This window comes from Chroicocephalus ridibundus, chromosome 6, assembly GCF_963924245.1.
Source record: "Chroicocephalus ridibundus chromosome 6, bChrRid1.1, whole genome shotgun sequence".
NCBI lineage: Eukaryota > Metazoa > Chordata > Aves > Charadriiformes > Laridae > Chroicocephalus > Chroicocephalus ridibundus.
This window is the reverse complement of record NC_086289.1, coordinates 20,528,297-20,544,912: the sequence shown is the minus strand read 5'-3', so window position 1 is coordinate 20,544,912 and position 16,616 is coordinate 20,528,297. Positions and strand designations below refer to the sequence as shown.

General features: G+C 41.2%; 2 protein-coding genes across 3 annotated transcripts in view; one reads left to right on the top strand and one right to left on the bottom strand.

The window, feature by feature from the left end:
• The window catches only part of WDFY4 (WDFY family member 4), a 154,683-nt gene that overhangs the window by 136,327 nt on the left and 1,740 nt on the right, over window positions 1-16,616 (top strand). For both annotated transcript variants that reach the window (XM_063338069.1, XM_063338068.1), the window contains 7 exons: window positions 3,058-3,270; window positions 3,813-3,960; window positions 4,829-4,986; window positions 6,659-6,817; window positions 10,709-10,888; window positions 13,708-13,890; window positions 14,505-14,592. In XM_063338069.1, coding sequence (XP_063194139.1) covers window positions 3,058-3,270; window positions 3,813-3,960; window positions 4,829-4,986; window positions 6,659-6,817; window positions 10,709-10,888; window positions 13,708-13,890; window positions 14,505-14,592 — 1,129 coding nt within the window. The remainder of the gene's footprint in view (window positions 1-3,057; window positions 3,271-3,812; window positions 3,961-4,828; window positions 4,987-6,658; window positions 6,818-10,708; window positions 10,889-13,707; window positions 13,891-14,504; window positions 14,593-16,616) is intronic.
• Window positions 13,876-16,616, bottom strand: part of VSTM4 (V-set and transmembrane domain containing 4) — a 53,145-nt gene continuing 50,404 nt past the window's right edge. The window contains exon 8 of the mRNA XM_063338071.1: window positions 13,876-13,956. Coding sequence (XP_063194141.1) covers window positions 13,921-13,956 — 36 coding nt within the window. The 3' untranslated portion in view covers window positions 13,876-13,920. The remainder of the gene's footprint in view (window positions 13,957-16,616) is intronic.

The window sequence follows — 16,616 nt, the reverse complement described above, 5'->3', positions numbered from 1 at the left end:
GTGGAACGGAAGGGACACTATGAGGAAGGAGATCCTTCTGTAAGTGCTGTGTGCGCTGCAAGCTTGCTGCTTGAAGTACAGTCCTTGCTAAAGTGAAGAGTTGAGCCTAGGGAGTGCCCAGTCCCTTCCCTTTCAGGGAAGCAACTCAGGGCTACTCACTGCAAAGAGGTTTTGGCCACTGGTGTCAAACATGCAACAGTTCCCTGGTGTTTCCCATTGACTCCAATGAAAGCACATAGGTTTGAGGGCTCTCTTTCCTTTCCCTGCTCTCTCATGCTCTCTCTGTGACCTTCTAAGGTGCTTAGTCTCTGTTCTCCAGTTTCCCAAACATGGAGAAGACAAACTGTCCTTCCCTCACAGTGATGCTGCAGACAGAAATCCATGGATGCCTGAAAGCTGCTGCAATTTTACGCTGATGATTTTTAAAGAAAAACATTGGGAGTAATGCTGTCTCTCACATTGTGGCTTGTTTGGAGTGTAAAGTATTAAGCTGTGCTCCTTAGTGATTGTGTAATGGTGAGCACTCTGAATACACTTAGATACAATGGGAAACATATGCTTTTCCCTTATATTTTGGAGTGAGGGTGCAATTTGGAGGTGAATCTATCAGTCAGCCCTGCATAGCACGGTTTTGCTGTCATTGCAGAGTGGTCTCAGATTGTGTGAACTAGATCTGTTTTGGAAGAAACGAAACCAAAAGCTGCGCTCCACTTGTGCACTCCAGATGCTGGTTGCATTCAGCCTGTGGGAGCAGACTAGATCTAGTTTGAAGTAAAGCCCCCACAGTGCATGTAATGTGGATACTGGGCCCACTCTACCATCTGTTCTTTTCTACAGATCTGCTCCCAGTAAGCTGCACTATTTGACAACATTGGCACATCTGATAAGCCACACTTTTACAAATTAATTCAAATCTCAAATAGGAGCAGTTTAGCAAATGAAAGATCATCTTTATAGATTTGTGTTCTTAATGATTTTCCAGACCTGATCAGGCCTCATGTACAGTCAGTCCAATATTCTCTCTCCAACCATAGCTAGTACTAGACATTACACAGGAGAGTTCAAGAAACCTTGCTGTGGAAAGTAAGTTGATTAGCCTGCCTGGGAAAGTTCTCTAACCCTGCAGTGAAGAGTTCAGAGAAGACAAAAACCTTCATGTTTCAGAATTCAAGATCTCTAAATCATCCACAAGATTGGATGTACTTGTTACTGGTATCATGGTCATTTTTAGGAGGCTTCACAGTGAGTTTGGTGCATTAAACATATCCGGGTCAACACTGTTCTGAGGTTTGTCTATTGCTTTAATGAACATCAGAGCAAAGAATTGTTCCTGACATAAAGCTCTGAGTAGTTCCCTATTTCATGTTTAATAAGTTAGGAATCTAGTCTACTAAAGACATGTATTTACTTCCTCCATAGACCACAAGATCTCCCTCCCTGGCTGGGCTTGTCGTAGTGCTCAGTGAAATACTCTGAGAGGCTGCACAGTTGCAGCTCTGTTAGTTGCTTTGTTTTGCTCTGGCAGTGATGCCAGGCAAAACTTACAGTTTGTAATTCATGGACTAGCTGCTTTTATTAATGAGGATTAGTTCTGAGTCTGTTCAAAGTGTTTTCCTGTTGTTTGCAGGGGACAGATTTTATGCTGTGCTTGTTCTCTGAGCTGCCCTGAGATCATTACAGCTGTGGGCAGGGTCATTTAAACCAGCTGTACTGGGCTAACTGCTCTGTGAAATGAGCCATTGTTCTGGATCCCATTAGTGTGTTTATTTCTGCTGTGCTTTGGGTGGGATGGTCTGCTTGGGAGACCTTTAACTGAGCATCAGGGAGTATTGCACAGTCAAATGAGTTGGAGATAGGAAAGTATTTTTAATAATGCTTAGCACTGCTGCTTGAATCATTGTGCAAGGCTATTTGGGAATGCACAAAAATTTTGTGAGGCAGGTGATGGCAGGGGCAGTAGCACTTAGTGAAGCCTTATGGGAAAGGCTGGCTAACCTGGAGGTGGGTAAAGGTTCAACTCAAACTTGTGTCCACTGCTTATGAACTTGGTGTCTGGGTCTTCCAAGCACAAGTTTTCTGCTACAATTGCATTGAGCTTTCTCGAGAGCCCATGTTGGGGTGGATGTATTGCCTTGTAGCATCTCTTACAGTCTTCTCCAGTAGTAATTCTTTCTTCTGCTCCCATTAATCCACACATCTGTCACTATGGGTGGCAAATCTAATCAAAGTTAACTATTTCTCATTTTGAGGAAAAAAGTTCAGACCCCAAGTTTTTCCAGCATAAAGAAATCTGGTGCTGTGACTGTCCCTGCTTAAGCCCTGTGATGGTAGCAAAATGTTTGTTGACCAGACCCAAGCAGGCTTGAAGCTTCTGTCATACAGCTTCCCTGCTGTGCCCCAACTCTACTATTGCAAACCCCCTTCCCTGTCTTAGCTTGCAGCACCCCTCGCCATTTCGCTACAAGCTCTACACTCTCTTTGCTGGTTCATGGCATGCAGCCTCTCCTGCTGTATCCTTCAGGCGTAATTCAAAGCCAGTAATCTCTTTTTCCAGCCTATGTTTATATGTCTCTCTTCATGATTCATAACTAAGGCATATTTCTACAAATAGACTAGTACCTTAATGTACCTGTGTTTGTCTATAGAGCAAAGTGGAGGTACCAAATGCTAACAGATGTTTTACTCATTTAAGCCACCTTGTGTCAGTACCAGTATTGGTGAAGACATGATAGCACAGGCTTTAATGTGTGCTGGAAGTTGGAGGATGTGCCAAGATCTGTGAAGTGCTTGCACTTTGCTTGGTGGAACCTGCTTGTGTTCTTTCTGAGGACATTCCTCCTGGTGTCTGCAAAGTCAAGCATGCTGCACTCTGTCCTTCCTTTTCCTGTGGGGATCCACCCTTCATCTCTGGTCACGTTTTGTGAGGATGATGGTAGTGGAGGAACTGAAAGTGTGAAGATTCACTTGCAGACAATTTAAGTTTCCAGCAGGGGTTGGAAAGTGATAATGCATTTGTAATGGATACACTCTATTGAATTTATTTTCTTTTGGTTTCAGGCACTGGAAAGTGACTATGTCAGTGCACACCTCCATCACTGGATAGATCTGATTTTTGGCCACAAGCAACATGGCTCAGCTGCAGTGGAGGCAGTTAACACCTATCACCCTTATTTTTACGGAGACAAGATGGACCTCAACAACATTAAAGATCCTCTTATTAAGAGCACCATCCTGGGTTTTATCAGCAACTTTGGACAGATACCAAAGCAGGTACCACTTTATCATGAGAGCTGAGAGCATAATTTATTTTGATCTTGTAGTATTTCAACTGGAAAGTAAGAATAGAAACTTAAAACAGAGGCATTTTCTGATTTTAATCTGCTGAAAGATGGGCTATAGACTTCTCCATATTGTGTACTACATCAGTATGCACCCATATTCATGTGTGTGATTCCACTTTGTAATCATGCTGTTCCTGGTGTATGCTGTACAGCTGTGGCATCAAATCTGAGTTCTGCACCTACAGTAGAGTCACACGAGTAACCGCTAGTCTGGGAATGAGTACAGTCAAATAAAGGCAGCTCAAAGTCTCACCTATACTTTTCTCTTTCCTCCTGAACTGCTGAGATTAGCTTCCTATCTCTGTGAGGAAGGGGATGTAGTCTGATGAAAATGTAAGAAGGGTAAGATTTTATTTTAATGAAGACATTCATGTATGACAGTCCTAGAGTCTATGATTAAGGATTTAAACACGCCTCTCCTGCATGATTTGGCAAACAGATACATTTTTCAATGCTATTCCTTTGTTCTAGCTCTTCACGAAACCACATCCATCCAGGAATGCCCAAGGGAAAAGTTCATCAGGAAGAGAGACTGTACTGTCACTTCACTCAAGTGGAATTCTTCCTCCTTTTATGAGTAGCCTGCAAAATTTGAAGCTCTCGCCAGTTATAATAAAAGGTGCTGCAGGGGCTGTGTGCCACTCTCTGAGCTAATAAGTGCAGAATTATTGGATGGGTGAATCTGGATTTTCAAGAGCACAAAAATAGTCATGCAGCTTTGTATGACTTGGTACATTTAGGATGCCTTCTGCCAATTGTTATTTGTATACGTGTGCTTTGTGAGTGGTCATGGAAAACACTCGAATACACAGGAGAAATCTTTAAATTTCTATTGTAGAGTTCAAACCAGATTATTTTTTTTATAAGACACTTAAATCTTTTCTCTCTTCTACATTCTGAATATGTTAAATTGAAACATAAAGCTCACTGTTTTCCATTCTCATTTTTTCTTTTTATATTCAACAGCAAAGTAAATACTGTCTTTATTCACTTCTTTATCTTAAAATCTTTTCTTTTTCTTCATCTTTTTCTTAGTCTGCTACTTTTCTTACCATGAAGAAGCCTGGAAAACTTCAATGTGTCTACTTTTTCATCCCACTGTGGTGTTCTTTGCATCACACACATGTGTGGGGACAGTGGGCTCCCACAGCTTGTACTAGAGAGGCTGTTGATGACATGCCCAGCGTCCTCCATAGTTCGTGGCATATGGCTGTCTGCCAATGAAAAGGAGCTTAATGACACTGCTGTTAAACCCTCTCCTTTGGAGCACGTCACTCCCTCTGCATGGATTTATGTGGTCCATTGGAGAGTTTCCACTATTCTGTCTGGAATCTCAGTTGAAGAGTGGGTTTATGTCTGTGGTCCTGGCCACAGCACTGAGCCCAGTTGTAGGATTTGCCAGCCTCACCACACAACCTGCGCAAGGAGGAAAGTTAACGTAAGTGCTCTAAACCCAACAGAATTAAGTATGTTCTCTGTCTTGCCAGACTATCCCAAGGGAGCTATTGGGCACATTGTTCATACTGAGAAAGGCATTCTGGCTGTTGAAAAGAATAAAGTTTTGATTCCTCCTCTCTGGAGCAAAACATTCTGCTGGGGATTTGAGGATTTCACCTGCTGCTTTGGCAACTATGGTTCTGAGAAGGTAAATAAGAAAAAGATTAAGCATTCCAGAAATTAATGATATGTTGTGGTCTTTGGGGGTGGCTTGGGCACACATTTCAGAGGCTGTTGGGGAGCTGATTTCAGAGGATACTGTACAGGACTTTCTCACAGTCAAGATTCTTGAGGAATCTCAAGTTGGATATCTCAACAGAATACAAAGTCATTCTACACTGCTAAAAAATGTGGCATTTCTGCTCTAAATTATCTCAAGTTTTCCTTCCAGTGACTGTGCTGTCCGCCAAAATGAAGGAGAAACCTCATTTCAGAGATTGTAAGGACAATACAAGGTCTCTTGGCCCCTGATGAGAAATTTCATTGTGCAGAACTTTCTGCTGGAATCAAGATAGGACCATCTGTCAATTCCCCTCTGGCTCCCAAGCTAAGCCTAGTGCATTCATTCAAAATAATAATGTCTTCTAGTCTAGAAAGCTAATACTCTTACTTCTTTGCTGTTAAAAATCAATGGTCTGTGTCATCACATTGCTTGTTAGGGTACTTGACAGATTCAGTTTCTTCCTCTACCACAAACACACTGATTTTTTGATGTATTTGGAATAATGTTATGGCACACAAAGACATCTGAGTTAGCTTGGGTACCAGAATAGCAGAATACATCATTCACCAAGATACTGGCTTGGGTATCTGTGCAAGCCACATCATTGTTTTTACAGACGTACCCACAGTCAATGTAAGTGAAAAAGCCATGAGATGTATTTTACTTTCTGCTCCCTGTAAAATTACTGGGAGTTTTCTCTATTGATTTCACTTAAAATCAGTGTTTAGCAATTCATAGTCCTGCCATAGGTGTAAAGTATTTGTTTTGTCTCCTCTTCAAAAGTCAGGGTGTCACTGACCCTCTTGCTGTGATTACACAGTCACTGTAAGAAGTAGTTTGGAATCCAACTTGAGTTCTCTCTGGGTCAACAGTGCCTCTGGACATGAGCTTAAAAGAAATTTTTGTCCTCATTGTAAGTAGGTAAAGGTTTGTTCTGTCTGTGGTATGTTTTTTGTGACAGTGGCATCCAGGTCCACCAGAACCATTAGCACCATAGTGTTGTCCCCTGTTGTGTGGGAGAGAGCTAATGCAGAATGTGAACAGAAGGATGTTTGCACTGTAACTGCCGCAGTGTGTAATAGACCTGAGCTTGGTTTAGGCCAGCCTGGGGGCTCCTAACAGCGCTGCTGGCACAGAATGGAATTTAGTGCTTTGGCTTTTCAGTCCAAGTAAAAGGAGGGTCTCAGAGCCTGGCAATAACTCTGTTAGCAGTGGCTGTCACAGCCTGGGCTTCCTTTTTAATCTACATTGAATGTTTGCATTTTGTCACTATATGGTGGCAGCATGAGCTTGCTTGAAGTTACCTAGGAAGTCTGTGTCACAAGAAGGATTGGGACTTGGGTCTGCTCAGACATAAGACACTGACCTTTGTCCAGCTTTCTTGTTTGGCCCTTGGAGGATGGCACAGCTGCCTGCAACTACAGCCTGTGCACATACATATTGTGCAGTTGTGCTGTGAGCAGAAAGACTGGTAAAGATAAACTTTGGATTTGAAAAAATGCAGGCTCAGTTCTGAAAGTTGAATCTGCCATTTGGTTTTAATAAATGCATGGTATCACCAGATGAGCATTTATCTGAAAGCTGCTTTCTCGTACAGAATGTGACAACATTTGAGTGCATGGCGGACTGGGGAAAGTGCCTCTGTGCTGTGTGTCCTTCAGCAACTACCATAATCACATCTGGAACAAGCTCGGTTGTGTGTGTCTGGGAACTTTCCTTGGTCAAGGACAAAGTGAAATGTCTGAACTTGAGACAGGTGAGTACTGTGGCTCTTTTGTTGTAGAAACATAATGAAAACCAAAGGATTTGTTTCTTTCTCTCAGATGACTGGCAGAGGAAAAACCTTTGCATGAATCAAGAATGCAGAAAAAAACAATAATCACTGGAACCATGCGACAACTTGTTATCAGATCAGGAGCTGATAATATGCCTTATACCCACAGCTTATAGTTATGTATTCTGCTTGTTGGATTTTTTCCCTTTGGTAGCAATTTGTCCTGGTCTGTCCAGCCAAAACCAAGACACAATTCCAAAGTTTATCATGATCAAAGAAACAGTGAAGATAAGGCATGTGCTGTCCTCACTTGAAGTGCAGCCAACCCTTGGATTATTTTCAAAAAACAATATTACCTGGAGATGGTTATAATTATTTTTGGGCTGTTAGAGCAATGGACAGGATCTCCAAAACACCCTACAAACTTACCAGATGAAGACTCAGATAGGCAAAGTTCTTGATTCTTTTCTCTCGACTGGAATTTGGAGCTTAAAATGTTTATGTTACTCCATGAGGTAGGGATAGATCCAGTAAGAATGATATAGTTTGTGTCCTCACTGTCTAAAATCCTTTAGTGTTTGTTGTTTTGGAGCTCATTTTGTAGTCATCAGGCAGCTGTCTAAATCCTATTTCATTTATGAAAGTGAATTCTCATGCAGGTTTGTGTGGTTCAGCTATGGTGAGTTCTCAGCTTTACAAGTAAAGCTAGAGTACACCTCTATCATATCTGAAAGGCAGCATGAGACCCCCCTTTTCCCTAAGAAAATAAGAGACAAAACTTTCTGCTACTTTTAGGCAAACTAATAAAGTGTTTGCTGATCAGCAAAAAGGTCTCTGAATGTTAGAAGCTTCTTCTGTTTACTCTGAAGGGATATTCAGATGATACTTCAGTGCTTTCCATACCCTGAGCCAAAACATATTTTATTTGTCATTAAATGATGTGAAAACTTCAGTGTCTGTTGGGATGACAGAGCAGTATTTAGATTTCCATTTATCTGAAATTCTTGTGTGTTTAGATTAAGGGGAAACTGCTTAGAGCAGTCCCTTGTCTGAAGTTTATAGTGTTTCCTGGTTGAGAAGAATCCAGAAATATGAGACAAGATCTTCACTGATGACCTTTTAATTCTGTTGCCTATTATTGCAAACCAGGACATGGATATAGAAATGGAAGAAATAGCAGTAGAGAAAAGCATAAGCAGTAATCTTCATGAACATCAAAATAATACCAGTCAGAGGTTCAGTTTTAGTTTCAGGCAACTGTTTGAAGAGGCTCTCTTATCTCCAGTATAATGTCTTTGTCTTTAACAATCCAAAATTAGCTTTGCTGATGTGTTCCACTGTGATTAATCCGGTATTGCCCAAAGTCCACAAAGTGGCATGAGATCATGCAATGACAAATGCTGTGTTTTTTCACCACTCTTTGCTAGCAGAGGCTTTTTTTTTTTTTTGATGACTGTCTGGCATAGATGTAAATTTGAACTATGATCCTAAATGTCTTCCAGTGAATTACTTGCTGCTTTCATGTAATTCAGTGTTTCATGGTGGCTGCTTTTTCTGCTGAACAAAAAAATTGTATCATCTTTCCTGAGAGAGTAAGCTTTGCTTAAGTAAAGCTGATGTGCTATAAAGTGGATGCTATTCACTTACCAGCTGTCTCATGGGACTGACACATTCTGGTTTGGAATGTAGTAAAGTACAGAAACTATATTTCAGCAGAAAAAGTCATTTTCCCTCTCTAGCAGGGGCTGCTTCCACAGTTTTGTGGAACACTAAAGATTGAGCATAATAGTTTTGGTATCGATCCATGCAACTCACCGGTTCCCTCAGTGTTCATGAGCAGAGCAATCCATGTTATCCAGCCCCCAGAATTTCTGGGCCAAATGAAACACTAGAGTGGGAGAAGCACCTGGGCAAGCCACGCTGTGTCTGCCGCACAGACCTCTCAGGAAGGTGAAGTGTGAAGTGTCTGTGTCAGCCAGTTAAGTTGGATGGTCAAACTTGGTTTAAGTTTTCAATCACTAAGCATTCCTGCAGTGAAGCTGGTCCTTTTTCATCTTTTGATATGACTCTAGAGATGGACCTCACAGTTCTTTCTGCAGATAGGCTGCAGGATATTTCTCATTAAGTGAAAACCTATCAGTCTTTGCAGAACAATGATGAGAAGATGGCAGAGAGCTAAAAGCATGCAACTGTTTTTGCATGAATATGCATTGAGACACTGGTGGATTGAAGCTGAAATTATAACTGGGCTCAGGTCTAGCCCTCTCTTCCATACTCAGCTTGTATTTAAAGCAGTTCACTTCCAGGTAGGATCTTTTGTGGTTTAAAAAAGAAAAAAAAGGTTTTATTAAAAGTCATGCAGGAGCTTAGCTTGGGTTGACTTGGCAGTTTGGATGCTGTCACAGTAGGCATGTTTTCTTTCATGCTTTGGAGGAAGGAGAGGAAATTTGTAGCCCTTGAACCTGCCTTGTCCCAGCCCTTTTTGAAGAGGTCTTGTGCAGTTCTTGAGCACAGGCACTGGATTATGCCCAGTTCTTTGTAAAGAGACTATTTTACAGCCAGTTTAAAGCTATTGTTGAGCCTCCTTTTCTGTGCTCAGTTGAGAGTGTTTCTGACCTCTGAAAACCACTGTTGGAGACACTATTTTGTGCCAATATTTTTAGTTGACAGTTCTTGTGAATGGAATAAATCACAAGCTGAAATTCATCCCTTGCAGTTGCAGGTCACCTTCAGTAGTATATAGCCTGCTGCAGCTCGGCTTCTTCACCAGTGGATTAACGTTTGAATACTGTTGTTCCTAGTAACCTTGGCAAGTGGCAGCACGTGTTAGCCAGCAAGAGTTCAGTCTGACAGTCACACACTGGAAAAGAGTATGAGATGTGTTTGCAAAAATCATCTGGGACATGTGGCTCTCCTGCTCCATGCTGAACTGAGACAGACCCTGAAGATGTGCTAATTATGTCATGTAGAGAAAGTCAGCAGGGAATATGCATTTACTGTTAGAACCAACATTAAAACTGGTGGGTCTGATTTTTCACAGTAAGGCAGCTAAAAATTGAGCCCTGGAAGGCTTTTTAGGAAAGCTGTGAAGGACTTTTTCACTGCCCAACAGGCTTTACTGTCATTGGTGGTTATGCAGCAGAAATGTATACTGCTGTCGCTTGAGAATGCTGCATTAAACAATTGTCATCAGTATACTTCAATCATGACTTCTGTGCTATTAAATTGCCTAAAGTGTAGTCTTTTTTAATGAAACTGTTTAAATAAGGCTAAATTAAACTCGGCACTCCTTGTGTCTCTGGAACCTATAAAACAACAACAAAAAAAGTTGTTGAGTAATGATGAAAGAGAAAGGAATTCTTATACAGTTTTAAAGCAAAATTTCTCTCCAAATGCTGTTTTTCTTCTTAAGTAAAATTGGAAAAATATTAGTACTTCTTCAGAAAAACAGAAAGACAAGACTGAGAAGGTCACTGAAATACATCCTGGTAAGTTTTATTTCAAAATGGTTTTTAAATATTGAGAAATAGTAATTTCCAAGCATAAGTTTTACTTAAAACTGCATGGACTGAAGTGAAAAATTATGTTTTATTGCTAAGCACAAAGTACTGTCATAGAGTCTGAAATGTATGCTGAGGGCCCTCAGTTTTACTGTGCAACTTGGGGCAAGTCATATAATCTCTTGGAGGCTCAACTTTCCTCAACAAGGGTTCAGGATAAGGATGCTTCTATAAGATCCTTTGGTATTCTCCCCTCATGTTCTCCAAAGAATAAGTTGCTTGTTCTTACTAAGCAAATGACAGTAGGCCTGTGGTTCCCTAGCAAATCAGCCACCCTCTGCTGTAGTTTATTGGTTGCTTTTTCCCCCACCAGGCTTTGTATGGGCACACTCAGGCAGTGACCTGCCTTGCTGCATCTGTGACCTACAGCGTCTTTGTGAGTGGATCTGATGACAGAACCTGCATCATTTGGGACCTGAACAAGCTGACGTACATAAACCAGCTTCCTGCCCACGGGGCAAGCCTCTGTTCTGTTGCCATCAACAATTCAACAGTAAGATCTTCATTTATCATCTTTCCTCTGAGGCATCCATGAACATTTCATGATAATTTAATGGGTGCTCTTCCCAACATAAAAACATCCTGAGAGTCTGATACATTGATTTTTTTCTTTCTACAGAGATTGCTAATAGTGTTCTTAATGATGAGAGGCGAGCACTAACAGCAACATCTTAGGCTGCATGGCTAAGTAGAGGCATCTTTGGATGGGTAGATAGCAGGATTAAACAACTTCTAGTTTACAGAGCATGAAGTATTACCCTAGTAGCTCCTGGATTTGGCTCACCCGTAACCTTATTGCCTCCATTATTTCATTAATTTCTCCTGACACTCATGCAGCTGTGAGCCAGGTCAACTGAGGCATGTTAGACCTCGCTCTTCTGCCTCAGCTGACAGCTACCTTATACCTTTGCAGTGACAATGTTGGCTTTTTTTGCGTTCCCTTCTACTCTCAGGTGTGGAGGGAGCTCTTGGTAGCCGTGGGTATAAGTCTTTTGTGGTCTGTACCTGGCCAGAATTGCATTCATGTTTATAGGAAATTATTCTGTATTGGATTTTACTGTAAACACTCTGGATGAGAATTCCACCCCCCCCTCCTCCCCCCCCCCAACCTTCTACCTCCCCAAAATATTGTTTGCACACTTGTATTTTCTATCTCTGTTAATATACTACAGCAGGGCTCCACCTGCTCAGTCAACTTGAGGTTGGATCCAGTACTGGAGCTTGTACCAAGAGAGTCAAAATCAAGTTCATAGCAGTAAGAAACCAGGCAGACATTCTCTACTCTTAGTCTGTGCCAAAAGAGTCATCTCATATCAGAGCTTTGTTAACCATGCAGTCTGATGGTTAGTAATTGAGGGTGGGAATTAAGTGGTCTGTTCAGTGCCAGCTCAGCTCCCAGCCCCAGGGGTCCTGGTTAGTGTAAAATGGCCAGTGCCATGCATCCAGAAATGGGTGGGTGGGCTGGCACACCCCGAGAGTCCTCTCCTTTCTATGTACCAGCCCACCACTGACAGTAGCCTTTTTAGTTGGTAGCTCCTCTTCTGCAGCTGTCCAAAACCAAGATGGTTTATGCCAGGAAGAGTCTGGTGATTGATCCAAGAGCAGTTCTCCAGCTTGTTGGAGTGCAAATGGTTATACTGATTTTTCATTTAAAGGAGGAAAACCCTTAGGAAAGTATGACTGAAACTTCAAGGGAAAAAAGATGAAGCAGTCCATATGAAAATTAAAAAATTCTTTTTGACATTAGCAGAACAAGACATTTAATTCTGAAATATGTTTTTGCTTAAATTTTGTCAATATGTTTATATATTATAACATGAAGATAAAATCAAAATGTTTCCATTGTGCTAAATTAAATATTTTGATTTACATAACATTACATGTTTAGTAACAAGTATTTTTTTCCTGGAAAATTCAGAATGTTTTGAAGCAACGTTTTAAAGACAACAAAATTCTGAACCACATACTTTTCTGTGAAATAAGAACCCTATACAGCACTTTGTTATGTGCTGCTTGTTTTTTATATTGAATATTTTATGTTTATATGCTTGAGCACCTAGAAGCTCCATTTATAGATCCAAACCTCATGGTGTTTGTATCACGTAGATACAAAATAAAAAGCCTGTCCCAAAAAGTTTATAAGCTAAGAAGGATTGTAAAAGCTCACTGTAACTAATGATTTCAGTTAGTTTTAAATCCCTGGTCTAGAATTGAAAAACACTGTGGATCATTATGAAATGCTTGGACATTATGTACTCTCATACAGATAAGGTAGCTGAAATTTAATCTCTTTAATTATTGGCAAGTCTGTTTCGGATGCACTATCCTTGTTTTATCTTCAGAATTCTGCCCTGGAGTGTGAAGAGCTCTGGCCCCAAACCAGGCATGGGTGAAGTACAGTGTTAGTTGATTTAAACCAGATGCATGCTGCTAATTTAAGGACGTGATGGCCTTTGCCAGAATCAGATGACTTTGCTGATGGTGTTTAATTTAGCTGGTTCTTAGTATGCATCAAGGATAGAAAGGTTAGGTGGCATTTTAATTACTAACTTGATCAACATGCACTTTTGATAAGATCATTTAAAATTGCAGCATTGTCTCTTGGTTCTGTGTTTCTGGCCCCTAAGGATTACCTGTGTATTTGCTCCTTCCAGTGCAGTCTGTGCACAGGTAACTGTGCACCTGCGTGGAAGGGAGAGGAGAGGTTCAGCTGCAAAGGATGTTTTCTGCATCAGCAGCGCAGCTCACTGAATGCTGAGGTGGTCATTGGTCAGATGCAAAACAGTCTAAAAATGCGATGACATTAAGCTCCCTGTGAGGGGCAGAGGAGGATTGTGAAATCACCAAAGGCTTGGCAGCTAAGCAGGTGAACACCATGTCCTTGTTTAAGAGAACGCTTATTTGTAAAACTTAAAAGAGCACTTACTAGTCCTGGCCCGGAACCTGTGCTAGGCATTGCCTGTGCACAGTCCCTGTCCCTGACAGTAGTTAGGTGAGTTTGTCGGTCTGCTTTCTTACTAAAAGCATGGATTGTCTGGAAAATAGAAAGGGAACATTTAAAGAAATGTTTTCATTTTAAAAAAAGCAAAAAAAAAAAACCCTCTTTGTTTCTGCATTATCTTGATAAATCTGAGATAAAAATGTCAGAATTTCTCACGAGAAAAAAAAGTGTTATTTTTACTTTCTCTGGTTGTCATCATCTGCCCAGAAGCAAAACAAAGGTTAGAGCAACTGTAATTTATAGTCAACACTTAAGAGTTGTGAGGAGGATGACTGTAGGATTTTGAGACATTGCTTCTTGCTTTGTTACAGGGTGATATTATCTCTTGTGCTGGATCTTACCTATATCTGTGGACAGTCAATGGCCAGCTTCTTGCAAGCGTTAACACCAGCTGCAGCCCCGGAAGCCGTATTGTTTGCTGCTGCTTTGCGGAAGTGATGGACTGGGACACACGCAGCATCGTCGTCACAGGAAGCACAGATGGAGTGGTGAGGGTAGGTGGAAGGGGAAGAGGAAAGGGAATCCTAATTCATTGCAGACCAAAGGCAGAATTTTGCATCCTACATGGAGAGACAGAGATATTAGAAGCCCATAACACTTTCTTAACAGGGAAGCACAGCTGAAAATCAGAGTGAAATATTTTCTTCCTATCAGCTTTTATCCTCCTGAATGGAGGAGTCTTTGGCATTCAGGAAGAGTTTTGAAAATGTGCTTTTCATTCTGGTGTGATTTTGAAAGTAAAAATTATATTGCCCATTAGAAATGGGTCTGGTTTCTGAGAGTTCATTCACAGTTCAGTTTATTAAGTCACATTTTCTCAGGAGCAGGAATTCACTGCTGATTCTGCCCCCAGTCTGGTGGGAGAGCTTCCTGGGTTACTGGGATCCTTGTTAGTGTGTCAGCCCTGCAACCCCACCAGCTCCCTGCATACATTTCTCCAGCATGATGCCCTCCAGTACAGTAGCAGAGGGAGAGACGACACTGTAGAATCCTCTTTTGGTGTTAGAAGTCCAATTTCCACCTCTTGCTGGGAAGCAGACATCCATATCTCTCTTGTTGTTTTGTTATAATCCATGCTTTCTCCATTTTTGCCTCCTTGCTGGCACAGCTGTGGAAGACTGACTACACCAATACCCCAGGCCAAGCTGCTGGACTGAGACTTCAGAGAGGCATGATGGAAGAACCTGGCAACATGGGTATGGCCGCAGGTTGGGCTGTGAACTGCAGTGTGACTGTCCTGCAGACTTTGTTTGGTTGTGAGGAAGGAGAGGGTGTGTGAATGGGAGATGGTGCAGGTGACTGCTACAGTGTACTCTAACCAGCAGCGAAGTAGTGGGTAGCCACCTTAGAGACAGAGAGCAGCCCTGATCCACCAGTCTCATGTGCACATCCTGCCTGGATGAAGCTGAAAGCTTCTTCATAGGCTCTGTCACGTGTTCTGTCAAGCTTGATAGACCACCTTTCTGCATAAGCCTATGAAAGTAACGAACTATACTGGCTTCAGAAAGCTCATTCCCTTGGTACTTTTGCTGATGGCCTGTACTAAGGTATCTTCGTATAATGTCAGAGTGGGTAGTGCCAGATCCTGCACTGGGATGAAACAGGAAAGTTTGTCGTCTTTTCCACTTAAATGAGGTCAGAGGCTCTTCAAACTGGTGGAAAGCCAGCAGCAGGCCCTAGTGCATGGAGCTGTTTATTCAAGGCCGTGCCAAGCTGAAGCTGATACCCTGGAGTTCTCCCAGAGCTGAGGTTAATAAGATGATGGGGCTACAGTGCTGACTGGTATTAAAAACAACTCAAGCTTGCTTCTCTGTTCTAACAAATACAGGAGCTGAAACCTGCCAGAGACCCTTAAAGGCACGTCCTAAATAGCACAGCTTGGTTCTCTTTGCAGCACATTTCATAAGAGAAAGGAATTGTGGTGTTAGTATGTATAATTTATACCACTTATTTGCTGTGGTCCTCATTACACGCATTCTCTATTACTTCAATTTTATGCACACAATTTGCATAAATATAGAGCTATAGATGTAACATCTGCATAAAAAGATATTATACAGTAATTGGCCATTACCACTGAGATCTTCAGAAGTGCTGTTCATGGAACTTGGCATCTACATTACTTAGATTGCTTTCTGAAAACATTTATACATACAGAGCCATATTGGAAATGCCAAAGTGGATGCCCATCATACCTTTTGTCATGTCTCAGAGTAGCTAGAGACAGACACTTCTAGGGAAGGTGCAAGAACACCAGAGATGCCAGATGTGAGACAATCTGGCTCTGGTAGCTATATATTTGGTTTTATTGTGGTCTCTAATCAGAGATTGCTGTAAGTCAAAGCAAAAGACTTAGCATTGCTTCCAAAATCCTTTTAGTATTCTGTAGTCATTTTGCTGGCTCTTTTTACATGTAGAAATGTCCAATTTGTTTTAAGAATTTCCTAAGTTTTTGTCTGTAACTTCCTGTGGCAGATATTTTCATGTCCTATTTACTCAGATACGATTGCATAGGAATGCGTTGGAATGAACTGAGAATTTAGCTGTTTTTAAAATTTATATCTTAAATAGTTTTCTAAATGAGGACTTAAAAGCTACCCATGGGAGCACAACAGAATACTCCTTTTTCAGGGAGGATCATAGAAGACATGCACTGACCCCAGGCATCTGGTGATGCATATAGACACACGCACCTGTTTGCACATGAGCATAAGGATGCACATTCTTTATTAAAGAGTTGAGAGGTGTAATCAAAGCAGTTACATGCTCCCTTAAACTTATTCAGATGACTTCAGGATTATTTTAAATGGCCAAATATTCCCACATCTCATTCTATGCATTAAAGAAAATAAAATTAATACAAAACACAGTAATTGAAAAGACCAAAGTAACTATGATTGAGTTATGTTGTTAGGGGTGTGTGTATGCGTGTGTGTATGTGAAATGTTCTCAGCATTTAATTATTGGTTCTGTTATGAGCAGATTTAGATAAGTTGATAATACCAGGGCTTTATGTAATTTCTTTTTACTAGGCAATTATGGGCTGTATTATATCCTGGCAGCAAGGTATTGTGGGGCATCTTATTAAGCATAGAGCCAGTGAAAACTGATGAACAATTTTGCTGAACTAGGCATGCAATTTAGAAAGCAATAATACACAAATCCAATTTAGCACACAATTGATACAGCTGCACGTCAGCACATGTAACTATCATAGCCA